General features: G+C 44.5%; 1 protein-coding gene across 2 annotated transcripts in view; it reads left to right on the top strand.

Moving 5' to 3' along the window:
- VLDLR (very low density lipoprotein receptor) overlaps positions 1–9,286 on the top strand; it is a 30,337-nt gene extending 21,051 nt beyond the window's left edge. Inside the window, exons 9-19 of one of the 2 annotated variants that reach the window (XM_030293105.2) lie at positions 94–219; positions 1,211–1,382; positions 1,984–2,202; positions 3,134–3,252; positions 3,786–3,925; positions 4,227–4,368; positions 5,183–5,329; positions 6,187–6,270; positions 6,647–6,727; positions 7,583–7,752; positions 8,634–9,286. In XM_030293105.2, the coding sequence (XP_030148965.1) occupies positions 94–219; positions 1,211–1,382; positions 1,984–2,202; positions 3,134–3,252; positions 3,786–3,925; positions 4,227–4,368; positions 5,183–5,329; positions 6,187–6,270; positions 6,647–6,727; positions 7,583–7,752; positions 8,634–8,669 (1,436 nt within the window). In that variant the 3' untranslated portion in view covers positions 8,670–9,286. The remainder of the gene's footprint in view (positions 1–93; positions 220–1,210; positions 1,383–1,983; positions 2,203–3,133; positions 3,253–3,785; positions 3,926–4,226; positions 4,369–5,182; positions 5,330–6,186; positions 6,271–6,646; positions 6,728–7,582; positions 7,753–8,633) is intronic. The other variant, XM_030293106.2, reaches the window with a different exon arrangement.
- The last annotated feature ends 4,316 nt before the right edge of the window (positions 9,287–13,602 follow it).

Raw genomic sequence — 13,602 nt, 5'->3', positions numbered from 1 at the left:
GGGGGGGGGGGGGGGGGGGGGGGGGGCTTGGAAAAGACTGTGTATCTCTGTATCATCTAGGCACAGCAAGACTGATTCTAATTTCCCTCCTAGACATTGACGAATGCCAAAACCCGGGAATCTGCAGCCAAATTTGTATCAACCTAAAAGGCGGTTACAAGTGTGAATGTAGTCGAGGATATCAGATGGATCTTGCCACTGGCGTGTGCAAGGCAGTAGGTAAATGGACTTGGGTTCGTGTTGCTCTGGTACCTTAGGAGCAAGTGCTTACGAAAGCTACAGCCAGTGACTCCAAGAGTCAACTCAGTATGGAATTAAAACAGTGCAGCTCTTCCTTGACTTACGATGACGTCACAATGCAATAAACCCGTTGTAGGCTGAAAATATCCTAAGTCGAAAATGCATTTAACATACCTAACCTGCCAAGTCGCGTGGCTTCGCCAAGCCCACCGTAAATGTGCTCTGAACGCTTACATTAGCTTATTGTTAGGCAACATCATCTAACACAAAGCCTGTATTATCATCAAGTATCGAGTAGCTCCTGTCACGTATTGAGTACTGTACTCAAAGTGAGAAGCAGAATGGTTTTATGGGTACAGATGGGCGTTGGTGGATCGGTTGGTCACTCGTGTAATCGCGGGGCTGACCCCGAGCTCCTGCTCAGTATCGTGAGAAAACATCCCAAGAGAGGTTGGTAGCACCTATCCCTGGCCCCGAGAAAAGATCCAAACTCTGAATTCAAAGTGTGGTTTCTACAGAACGCAAACCCCTTTTGTACCATCGTAAGGTTAAAAAGTCCTAGTTGGGGACTATCTGTACTTGGGAACCGTGCTACTGATTCACAGTGCAGTATCATAGGTTAAACAGACTATCGTTTCCCCAGACACCTGCCTTAGTCAGTTTCTTTTGCGTCTGACACCATGAACACCTCCCAGGTTTGCTTACTCTCTACTTCCCAGACTTGAGCGCAATCCCAGTAAGTAACTTACCCATCAGCCACCCTCCCATTGAGTGCTGTGACCCCAGGATGGCGTTTTTCCGATGGTGGGAAGTACTTGCAGTCCCAGGGAACACGGAGTGCAGCAAGAATATTCCTCAGGTGTTTAGCATTGCCTTTACTTTCCAAGTGCTCCTCCTCCAAGAGGAGCGGACTCAGAAGGACCTTGCCTTCTTACAGCAAAACCAAATAAACCTGACTCCTCTCTCGCAGGCAAAGAACCAAGTCTGATCTTCACTAATCGAAGAGACATCCGGAAGATTGGCTTGGAGAGGAAAGAATACATCCAACTAGTTGAACAGCTAAGAAACACAGTGGCTCTGGATGTGGATATCGCTGCTCAGAAGCTGTTCTGGGCTGATCTAAGCCAAAAGGCCATCTTCAGGTAACTTCAGTTCTGTGCATGGTGTCTCGACATCAAGTCCTTGTCACTTGGTCTTTGGGAAGGTTTGGAGGAATTTGTAGCTCCAATCTAGTATCTAATGAGCTGGGACTCTTAAATCTGAACGCTGATTGATCATCCAACTATTATATGACTATTAGTTCCTCCTTAGAAACTAAATCATCTGTCAAGTACAAGGTGGCTATAGCTATAGGATTATCACAAAGCACATCTTAACTTTTCCTATTTTCACCCCTTTCTCTCTAGTTAACTGACAATTGTTCATAGCTGCTATTAGCTAGAAATGGTAGTGACAGCTTTTTCTTAACCGCAACTAGGGAAACACAGACGATGGTTCCTGAAACAAATAGCTTCACTTAGAAATGGGTCATTCTTGCATATCGAATACGTAACAGCAACTAAATAATGGACAGTATTGTGTAGGACCAGTAAGAGGCATAGTGAAATAATCTGAGTGGTGAGCTGTGGTGTTACTAGAGTTTCTTCTGAACAAAGCTGTTGACCATTTTGTAAACAGAAAGTCCATTCTCCAGGCTCTGATGGTGTCAAACTCTTAAATTTCTTGTGACCTATTCTGTTTCAGTGCCTCAATTGATGACAAGGTTGGTAGACATGTTAAAATGATCGACAATGTCTATAATCCTGCAGCCATTGCTGTTGATTGGGTGTACAAGACCATCTACTGGACGGATGCGGCTTCTAAGACTATTTCAGTAGCTACCCTAGATGGAGCCAAGAGGAAGTTCCTGTTTAACTCTGACTTGCGGGAGCCTGCCTCCATAGCTGTGGACCCACTGTCTGGGTTTGTAGTCTGCTTTTCATCTTACAGCCTTTTGGATGCTATCTGTGTATGCCAGGAGCTATCCCCGTGGCTGAAATAGTACTGAAATCCCAAGACTTATCAGCTCTCTACAACAGACGAGGTGGGGCACGTTCAGGGTGGTGTGGCCGTAGACTCAGCCCCCCACAACAAACAATTATCCAGTTCAAGATGTCGGCGATGCCATGGTGGACTGTACTACAGGCCCTCCCTGGCTGTATGACCGGTGCTTGACATTAATGAAACGACAGGTCTGCTGTGACATGCACCAAAAGCTGTACCTGAGCCCTTGTGGCCACCCACCTTCTTTCCGAGTGATTTTTAATTTTTGTCTGAATTCTTTGTCACGTTAGCTCCCAACGAGCAAACCCAAGTACCAGCACGAGTCGGGGGATTGTGGTAATCACAATACCTCAAAGCTTTCATCTACATGTCCAAGTTGTCTGAGAGTCCAGGGGAAATAAATGGACCTGTCTAGCAACACTTCACAGAGACATCTCCCTAAATTGCCACTAAATAATATAGGGAAGCAGCTGGGGAAGTTGACTGAGCCTGTAGTACCCACTGTTGACCCCCATGAATCCTCACTAGAACATAATCAGCCAGCCCCTACCCTAAAACTTAGCATGTATTTGTTTTTGGGTCCTCTGAAAGAATTGGCCTTTTGGAAAAGAAAGACCTAACCTGTGACTTGGGGTTGAAATATAAGTGCCACACTTATATAGATTAATATAGTCCATAATGAGCTTGTAGATTTCTCAGTGTTCACTTTTGTTTCCCCAGAACATAACTTAGACCCTGAATTGTCACTGATCGTCTCTCGAGTTTTCTATTCATTCTTTAAATGTGTGTCGCAAACTACGAGTTTATGCCTTCCACACTGCTGAGGCTTATCTCATTTAACTCTTCCCAGCTTTGTTTACTGGTCAGACTGGGGAGAACCCGCTAAAATAGAAAAAGCGGGCATGAATGGATTTGATAGACGGCCTCTGGTGACAGTGGACATCCAATGGCCTAATGGAATTACCCTTGGTACGTATGTTCTTCCTTCCTTGACCGCCAATTCTGCAGTTTTCGCTTCTCTCTACAGTTTATTCTGCACTATGGCAGACAGTTCTCTATGGTTCCCTTCGTAGCAGGACTTTTGGAAGAGAGTAACTGAGCAATTCAAGTGGGACAGTGGACTTAGCAAATTACTTGCTGCACCACCGCTAGCTTTTATGTCCATTTGGACCCAATAGGTGACAGGAATTCAGGGAAGCCTGAACTTGGGCCTTGGAAACTCTCATCCCGTAGGGGCAGAACAACACGCTAGCTTAATACTTCTATATAATGTAACATTTCTCAAGGCAGCTCCCTGGAGAACCTCAGGCACTCCCTTAGTCTCCCAGAATGAATATGTGTACAGATTCTGCCAGCTGCTTCACAAGGTTTGTGGGACCCCCTTACGAAACTGGGCTGGAGAAGGAACCCGCGAGTGTAGAATGTTGGACTTTTTGGATATTTTCAATGGAAGCCAGAGCCGTGACAGCTTATCATGCCTTGACAATTCTTTTCTTCCCCAGACCTTATAAAGAGCCGTCTTTATTGGCTCGACTCCAAGCTGCACATGTTGTGCAGCGTGGACTTGAATGGCCAAGATCGTAGGATTGTCCTCAAGTCTCTGGAGTTCCTAGCTCATCCTCTCGCACTAACGATATTTGAGGTGAGATGTGTGCCTCATGTCTAAGTGTGTACCTCTGAGTTACTGTAGCGTCCTGGGAGAGAAAGAACAGGCACGCGGGAAGAGGGGGTTGGACACTTACAACATGGGACAAATTCTATGCTGATTTCTTATGGCACTTTAAGAAACCTCAACTTGCATCTTTTATAGTCTGGGACATCCAGTGTCCCAGACCAGTGTTCAATAAATTTGGTCCATTAAATTGCAAGTAAATGATGATGACTTCAGATAATGACTTGTGTTAATCCCAGGTACACATGCTCGTTTGGGTGTTCTGTTTTAGGATCGTGTCTACTGGATCGATGGGGAAAATGAAGCAGTCTATGGGGCCAATAAATTCACTGGATCAGAGCTGGCCACTCTCGTTAACAACCTTAATGATGCCCAAGACATCATTGTCTATCACGAACTTGTACAGCCATCAGGTAATGTGGATGAGCACGGCCCGGCAAGGCCACTGTAAGGACAGCAGCATGACGTAGTACCTGCTTGGGTAGCGGTAACTCTTTAGCAACTCAACTTGGTCTACAATGGAAAATTTCCCTTCCTTCCCCTCACTTCAAACACTTCAAAGCTGATGTTTTTTAAAATTTCTGACTTCCTCGAGAGCTGTAGAACTTCAACTCATGTGTTCCCTTCCAACCCTCAGCGTTCAGTCTTTTATTTCAGGCTTTCCATAACTTTTGGCCGTCAATCTCTTATACTAAGATGATTGTACTATCATCAAAAGTAGCTTTATGCCAGAAACTTTCTCTGCCTCCCCATCATGACACATCTTCTATGTAGATCCTCAACCACATCTGTTCATACTATCTCCTGCTCAAAATACTTGACTGTTTCTATGTAACAGAAAGCCTTAAACCTCCCTGTAGCTGGGCTCCTTCCACTTTGTGGGAGCAAGGCAAAGCAAAGACGAAGGAGAACATGCTAATCTCCTTCCCTTGAGTCTTCACTATAAGCTTTGGACCAGTAGTGGGTACCTCCTTCCCCACCCACCTGTTCAAGGCATAATCCTTATGCGACTTCCCACAAGTTTCTTTGGATCTGTGGTATCCTTAGAGCATGCTTCCTGTACCCTTATATTTTTTCTTCACTGTACTGGTTGAGCTCCAAGGCTTGACAGATAGACAAGTTTCATCTCCTTGGGGACAAGGGCTCATGTCTTCAGCATCTAGAACAGGGCTCCATGTATAGCAGGCACCAGAATACCTATTTTAAAGGACTTTTATTTCTCAATAGGTAAAAACTGGTGTGAAGAAGACATGGAGAACGGAGGATGTGAATACCTGTGCCTGCCAGCACCACAAATTAACGATCACTCTCCAAAGTATACCTGTTCCTGTCCCAATGGGTACAATCTAGAGGAAAACGGCCGGGAGTGCCACAGTAAGGCTTTTTCCTTTACAACCACCAACGGGACGCAACAGTAGGCAACAGAATAAGACACTAGCCATAAAACCAGCCTGGGTTTTTAAATAATTCTGTTCTAACTGATTCTTGGAATAGATTTGGGAATGTATCTGCTACTTGCACGCCAGGGTTTCATGTCTGTACTTCAGAACTGACTTCTAACTCACGTCAGCATCAGGCGAGTCTGTAGCTGACTCAAGAGTGATTGCGACTATACTGATTTGCACCAGTGAGGCCCGTAACAGCACTGAGCTAGCCAACTTGCAGATAACTAAACCGAGTCTTAATATTTTCCTCCCAAGAGGCCATCATTACAGGAACCCTTACGGCCCCAGTGGGCGATGCCATCTTCTTGACTTTCATCTTTTGTCCTTAGCTTTTCATTGCGTGGCAAATTAAAGTCACTTCTTGTGAGCAAGGAATTCGCAGTGTGAGGCTTTTATTAGCTTACTAAGGAGTCCCTGCAGGGCTTAGGTCAGTTTACTAAGAAAGTCATTCATTGCAAGGCAATCTGACAGTAAGAATAGTACGTTTGCTAATCTGGTTTTGAGAGCGTTTCTTGTAACTTCCAGGACGGTGCTGACAGGGGTAAGTGTGGCTGTGCATCTTCTTGAATTGTCAAATTCCAAATGTTGACTGTTCCGTCCCAAGTCTTACGTGTCTTTGGTTTTGCATGAAGACTTTCTTTCAGCCTTGGCCGTGCAACTTTAGCTCAGCAGTGATTTGTCTGTCTCCCGTGGCGTTAAGTAACCATTCTCATGATTTATCTGGACGAAACGGCTCGCCACTCAGGAACCTTGGCATTAACCAGGTTCTTGGTCTTTGTAATTCAGGTACTGCAACTACTGTGACTTACAGAGAGACAAAGGGTTTCAACACGATAGAAAGTTCGCCAACTAGTGGACTAGCTCCTGGAGGTACTGGGCCAGTACTGCCAACTGTGAATCTCAACTAACAGCCACACTCCCTGTATTTATTGCTTATGTAATTAATGCAGCCTGTAACTACTCATTCTGCCCCTGATTGGTAACATGCATTTGAACTCCAAAGACTTAGAGCCTGCGATTCTTAGCCTGTTCTGACTTATTAAGATTTCTATTAGCAAACTGTTAGTGAAATAGCTGTTCTAGCACGTGCCTCTCAAATACTTGTAGACCAGTTGCTCCTGGTATACAAAGCAGTAGATACTAAACATCAGTAACGAGCACCGGGTATGAGGTGCTCCGCCAGACGGATGCATTTCTAAGTCTGAATTCAGGTCCATCTAAACCGATTCCTTTTATTCTCCTGTAGGGATCAATGTGACCACAGCGGTAACGGAGGTCACTGTTCCTCCGAAAGGCACTTCTGCTGCCTGGGCCATCCTTCCTCTCTGTAAGTACATTCCCTACGTATCTGGGTCTGATGAATTTGTTCACCACCCACCAGATGGACATTTCTCATCCATCTAGAGACCCCTCTCCCATGGTCACAGTACTCGTGACATTGACCACATTCACTCTGTCCCCAGCATGGCACACGGAGTCCATACCTTTCTCTTCGATGGTATACTTAGCACAGTGACTCGCAGTGGTAAATTCTCAGCTATTCCATGAATGGTGCTGATTGCTCTCTACTCCACAGTTGTTAGTCTGGCTCTTCCCCTTTCACAACCCATCCCTTTAGGTAAAGAACACAGGTCTGTTCCCCTCTTTGAAATGTATATGATGCGTCACACAGGGGTGACATACAGATACTTTAATGCCTTCCTGAGGAGTTGGAGGACTTGTACAGGGTAAATTAAAAATGGTTAAGAATTATTAAACCCCGGGGAAAGAACTTCTAGAGCAATTTTTGGGCATGAGGATTCTAAAGCACTGGGCTAAAAGGGTCACTTTATCCTCAACTACTGGATTCCAAGCCTAGCTAACACGCCTGGGGGAACACTTGGAAAGCCCTCCAGAAACTTGTGCAGTTTTAATTCAGTTGGCCCGGGAAGGGGGCCCAGGACTCCACACTCACCCACATGGCTGTGTGGAGCTTAGCACCAGTCCACGGAGTGACACTTAACCGCTGGTCTGAACTTGTCTCAAGCTCCTGACAACATTTATCTTCCAACATTTAGCCATGCCAACTTCCTAAAACCTAAAATTTGTATTCATGTCACCTATCACCGATCCCTGAACATGACCCTTTTTTTTGGACGTTTTGAGACTAGAGGCTGCCTAGTCACCTTCTCACTTTTTTCAGTGCTGTTGGCAATGGCAGCGGTGGGTGGCTATTTGATGTGGCGGAATTGGCAGCACAAGAACATGAAAAGCATGAACTTTGACAATCCTGTGTACTTGAAGACTACCGAAGAGGACTTGTCAATAGACATTGGCAGACACAGTGCTTCTGTTGGACACACGTACCCAGCAGTAAGTCAGCTTTGTGTCTTGATACACCATGGCTTGCTGTAGGACTTTCTGGAAAGGAGACGGCTGACTCAAGCTATGGCTGCTTGGGCTGGAAAGAGCCATTGGGATCACAGAGCCACCAAATACATCTACCACCCGGAGAGTAGACAGTCTAGCCTGTTAGAACACATGCCAGTCAGTTGCTAAGCATCTGCCCCATATAGAACAAGTAAGTCGATCTAAGGTCATCACTGTACTATTGGAGATATTTCTTGGTTATGGAAAATGTATGTACCAACTTATATGAACCAAGTGGCTCCTATCTGAACTGTTAAGGCCGCTGTCTACCGGACACTTAAAAATTAGCACATCCTATATAGGGGAGTTGGCTTAAAGTCAGTGTATTAAGCGAGATTCGTTTAGCCATCAATACCAAATGCTTGGAAGTGGCCTATCCCATCTACTATAGCTAGCTTCCTTTCAGCAGCAGAGTCAGCTGCTTGTTCTTCAGTTGAAACACAACTGGAGTATTTGGCCTTCACTTAGGGAAGAATGTGAACCCAACAAGTACTCAGCACTCCCTCTCTCAAGCTCTTGGGCAAAACAAAGAATGGTGGTCAATTGATGGCACACATGTGTCTTTCCCCTATTCTACTTAAGATCATTAAGTAGAATGGCAGCATCAGTTCCACTGTTTTCTCTGTCTACCAAGTAGATACCAGTGGATTCAAGTTAAAAATGCATCAAGGACACAACTCAATACTTTTTTGAGATCTGACTTCCTTCGATGCCCCTTTGGTCTCTGAATGACCAGCCCAAAAGCAAGGTCCTTCATTTCAGAGACTGGAGTTACTACCAGTGAGTGACCACCAAGCTCATTCTGTACTCTTTCTCTTCCACAGATATCAGTTGTAAGCACAGATGACGATCTAGCTTGACTTCTGAGACGAGTCTTGACCTTTGAGGTCTAGACCAATACCCTCCCCCCACTTCGGAATGGTAACCGAGCCAACGCCTGAAGTCTTTCTTCCTCCAGTCTGGAAGAACATCAAGATATCTTTACATGGATCAAGCTTGTCTACTTGACCGTTTTTATATGACTTTTGTAAATATCCCTGCCCACATTCTACTTCAGCTTTGGATGTGGTTACCAAGTATCTAACCCTTGAACTTCTAGACAGTATTGCCACATCTGGCCAAATATGCACTTTCCCTAGAAAGCCATATTCCAGCAATGACACTTGTGCTATAGTGTAGACCACCTGTACATACATTGTATAGGCCATCTGTAAATATCCCAGAAAACAATCACTATTCTTAAGCACTTTGAAAATATTTCTATGTAAATTATTGTAAACTTTTTCAACGGTTGGGACAATGGCAATAGGATAAAACGGGTTACTAAGATGAAATTGCCAAAAAATTTGTAAACTAATTTTGTACGTATGAATGAAACCTTGGACCTCAGTGGAGGCTTGCAAAGACTGAGTGTTCAAACTACTGTACATTTTTTTTTCAAGTGCTAAAACAATTAAACCAAGCAGCTTACCCACGGTTTGTGCCTATTCCTCTAGGATAAACTTCTATAAACAGCCTGAGTAGAATCAAGCGTTCTAATGAACTATAGGAGCTACGTGATACAGACCTTGATGTTGCATAACTAAGCCTGTAATTTGGCTACTTTCTCTTACAACCAAGTACCAAGAGAACAAGGTACCACTTCATATTTGTTCCCCAATTATTTATTTTGTAAAAGAAGCTGACTTAGCCTATACCTAGAATTCCTCTTGTTCAGGGGAAAGTTCCTTTTCTCATTCATTTGTTCCCTGATCTAGAAACCTGTGCTAAGATTTCTGCCAATTCTGCTTGTTCATGCTTAAGTCTCTGTTTTCCGTGTCCTATCATTATATGTAGCTCCACGATGAGTGCTTCTTGTCCTTGAGCTAAGTATGTTCTGCTTTTATACGTGTACACAGTCTTCCATGAAGAGGGCTGGAGAGGTAACATTCAGTGCCATTCTTGAACTCTAAGGTAGTGGTTCTCAGTGGGGTTAACATCTCCATCCTCTGAGAACTTGTTAAAAATGTAAGTTCTCAGGTCCCTTCCCAGACCTGCCGAATGAGAAACTCTGGGGGTGGGGTCCAGGAATATGTTTCCGCAAGCCCTTCAGGTGATTCTGATGTAAGCTAACATTTGAAAAACCACTGTTCCAATGTGACTTCATGGATAACCTGCAGTACCTTCTAATTTTTCAATCTGGCTGGCATGGATTCCTTCTATGGAAAATGTCTGACATTTTTAGTATGAAGGGCAGATAAGGAATTTGGGTAGAAGAAAAAGTAGCACGGGGCTTTAATAAGTTTTCCATCAGGTTGGCCATTGCCTCGTTTCTCTCAAGTCTCAGGATGTGGGCAAGCAAGGGAAGATAGGAGGCGTGAATTCCTGGGAAGATGCTCTAATTCCAAAATGAGGTGCGGAGTCTGCTGCAGAAGGCAGGATTCCTTTTGGGATTAAATGACCAATGTGGGAGCAAGAGGATGAAGAGGTATTTTGAGATAAGTGGATGACAGATCGGTGGGTGACTCCCATTCCACTTGCACGTGGAATATAAGTAAGGCAGTTGACACCTCGGTTGTGGCTTAAGCAGAGATCAACAATCCAAGATGAAGTTGCTTCTGCCATATTGTTTAATAGATACCTGTTGTGATTTTGGTCAGATGGATCAAGGTGAAAGGCATGGGCTTTTGTTGGGGGGTGTGCAATTCCGGAATATAGAAGGAAGAGGCTGTAGCCGTGAAGGCAGGATTCTTCAACTGTCCACCTGTTACTTCCTCTTCAAATAGTCACTACAGTAAACAGGATGTGGCCTGCCGACATAGGGTATCTGAAGTGCCCGTGTGATAAGTAGGTTAGCATTCATCGTATCTGAACTCTGAAGGTCCTTTGGTTGCCTGGTACTTTGACCCTATGCTACAAAACCCACTGATTTATTTTTTTTAATTGGAGCAACACAAAGTTCCCTCCTGGGAAGCTTGAAGATACCAGTATTTTCCCCCATTACGAGGTCAACTTTAAGGCCCAAAGCCATAGTTTTTAAGAATAAAATCAAGCATTATTCTCCATCATCTCCTCTTACATTCCAGTCCCACCTGTATTCTTTTAGGTTCAAGGTCCCAGTCTCCAACCTTCTAAGAGTCTCCAACCTCCATCTTTTACCTTGCCCTACCCCCTGTAAGTAGCCAAGGACAGAAACTCTAACTCAAGTGCTGAAGATATGAAGCAACTACGTATTAAGAATAGTTAATATGGCTGGTCAATTCAGCATGTAATGACACTTTATGAAGAACTAGAGCCTTGGGCTTCAGTATCCAAATAAGAGCTATAAGAATCCTACATGAAACATATTGGCCTAAGTTTGCTATGTCCACAGAGTTTACTAGACAAGGCGAGAATTAGTTAAGAGGTAAAATATGAAACTTATCAAACAATGAAGGAAGATGCTTGGAATCAAGTGAGTCGTACACAGTCACTGAAAGTGGGTCCTCCGGAGACTTTAGGACTTGCTGCAAAGACTGGTAAACAATGAGTAAATACATTTGTGGCCCCTGGTAAAGAAATCCAGCCACGTCCCTGAGTCCAAATTTTTAAGTGGCCTTTGCAAGCTATTTGGCAAGCAAGTACCCCCAGTTGTTCAAACAACCCCCTTAAGACATTCTTACAGCTATTTTAAAGCCATGGCATCATCTTCAAGCCTCCAGTGTTCTATTCTTGATGAACACAAGGCAAAAAAAAAAAAAAAAAAAAAAAGAGAGAGACTTCGACTTTGTCACTTACTTCTGTTCCTTGTATCTTTGGAAGTCAGATAGCCCTTCTCAAAAAATGAGAAGATGGGCTTTAAATAGCAAAACTAGAGGGCATTGAAAAGGACTAACTCTTCAGTTTAATGCTTACAAATGGGAGACCTCACTGAAGTATACCTTTTAACTCTTCTCACCCCCCTGGTGGAATGTTCCATCTCATTAGTCTAACTAGAGGAATTTTCTAAAATTCTTACCTAGTGAAGAGGTTTATTCTTTTGAACCCAAATGGAAGCTAGAATCCCTGATTTTAGTGGGCAGGAAACTTACAAATGGCTTATTCACTTTTGCTGTGATAACTTAGGTTCGAGAATTTAGAACACAACCTGCTCGTCCTGATCATGGAGTTTGAGCTCCACAGTTTCACAATTAAGCAACCAGCCTGACTCTTTGGAAAAACTGGGAATTATATGATCAATGTTTCAGCCACATCATGGACCTAAACTGTGGAGGTTCAGGAATATGTAGAAGTAGAAATAGTCTCCAAAGATACCTTGTTTCCAAATATAGGAGACATGAATCTCAAGATTCTACAATGGCGTTTTGGGGACTTACTTCTCTCAAGTCAAGCATGGAACTTTTCCAAGTCAAAACGGTTTCATGTGAGGGGGAGTAAACCTTCTATGTACATCATCCTTGTCTGCTTTCACAGATCAAAAGCTGAACACGAGTTAGCAGCGAGGTCCTATGCATGAATCTTGGGGGTTCTGCAGATAAGCTATTAAAGAACAGATGACAGGAGTGTCTCATCTCTACTGTGTCCCCCAAATCCGTTGAGCACTTCTGAGCCTGGCTAATTCAAGAAACAGGAACCAAGGGGGACCACCTACTGACAGTCTCCCTGTAAACCTACTAGCCATGATTTCAGAAGGAAGCCTAAGATAGGCTGTAGGTGGGTCGTGGGCTCTGCAGGGGAGCAGAGCATCCCGAGTTTGCTTCTTCACTTTGCTTAAGGAGAAAGTCACAGATTGGCAGCAAGGAGGTTCACAAGCACTGACTGTGGTGTCGGTCTTGATGTGGTCGTTCGGGCAAGCTGCTAAGCCCTTCTCGGGGTGGACGTGGTGCGGACTGTGTTGCTGTGCCACGGTGAGGGTTAAGTGAGAGTCCACAGAAGGGCTCAGCACAGTGCCTGGCACGTAGCGGGTGTAAGGCGAGCGTTCCCGCTGGAGATCGCTCTCGATGCTACGCCTCCATTTATTTGTTGTGGCACCATCTCGAAAGTGCTAAGTGACTTTGCCGGTGAGAGTGACAGTAACTTGACTCATTACTGAGCCTAACACGCATGAGACCTTGTCCCAACTGTTTCCCACGACACTTGTCTGATGAGATCGAGGTGGGAAATTCAGGTGGTGGTATCACCTTTATACAGTTAAAAAGTCTTCAAGGCTTACGTGATTTGAACCCTAGAAACGGAGCTGGTGTATCTCTGCCTCGACCTTTTGGCTTTACTGCCTGGGACATGGAAACGAGTTTTTGGTGGCCTGCACAGTGTTTGGATGGCAGCTCACACACTTTGACTCTCCCTTCACTTCTTACCGTATGCTTAAGAATATGCTAGATCGATGCTGGCATGTATTTTATGTGATCTTTATGTATTTTATGTGATTTTATGGGACCTGGGTAGGTCAATGTCTGCATCTTACAGATGGGAAAACTGGGGCCACTGATAACAGCAGATTCCAAACTCTACATGCTTACTGCCATTCCCCTCTCAGAAAAGGAGGCAGAGCTGTGTCAAGGTTAAGATGGATGTCACTCCACACGGTTGCAGAGTCCACTTTACTACCGATGTTAGGGGTCCTTGAGCAGTTTCCTAGGTGTCTCAGATGCCCTTCATGGCTGGCGTCCAATATGGGGGCATGCCGGAAGTAGAAAACTAGCGGTCCCTCGGGTCAGCACAGAAGAATATTGTCAGTTACATGCTGTGAGCCAAGAAGCCAGAAGTCCCAGCGTTATTTTCCTTGGCCGTCTATATCAAGTAGCAGCAGGTTACTGGATTGCAACGTGAGAGGTA

The sequence above is a fragment of the Lynx canadensis genome, chromosome D4 (genome assembly GCF_007474595.2).
Source record: "Lynx canadensis isolate LIC74 chromosome D4, mLynCan4.pri.v2, whole genome shotgun sequence".
Taxonomy (NCBI): Eukaryota; Metazoa; Chordata; class Mammalia; order Carnivora; family Felidae; genus Lynx; species Lynx canadensis.
Note: the sequence above shows the minus strand (reverse complement) of the source record. Positions and strands in the feature narration are given on the sequence as shown.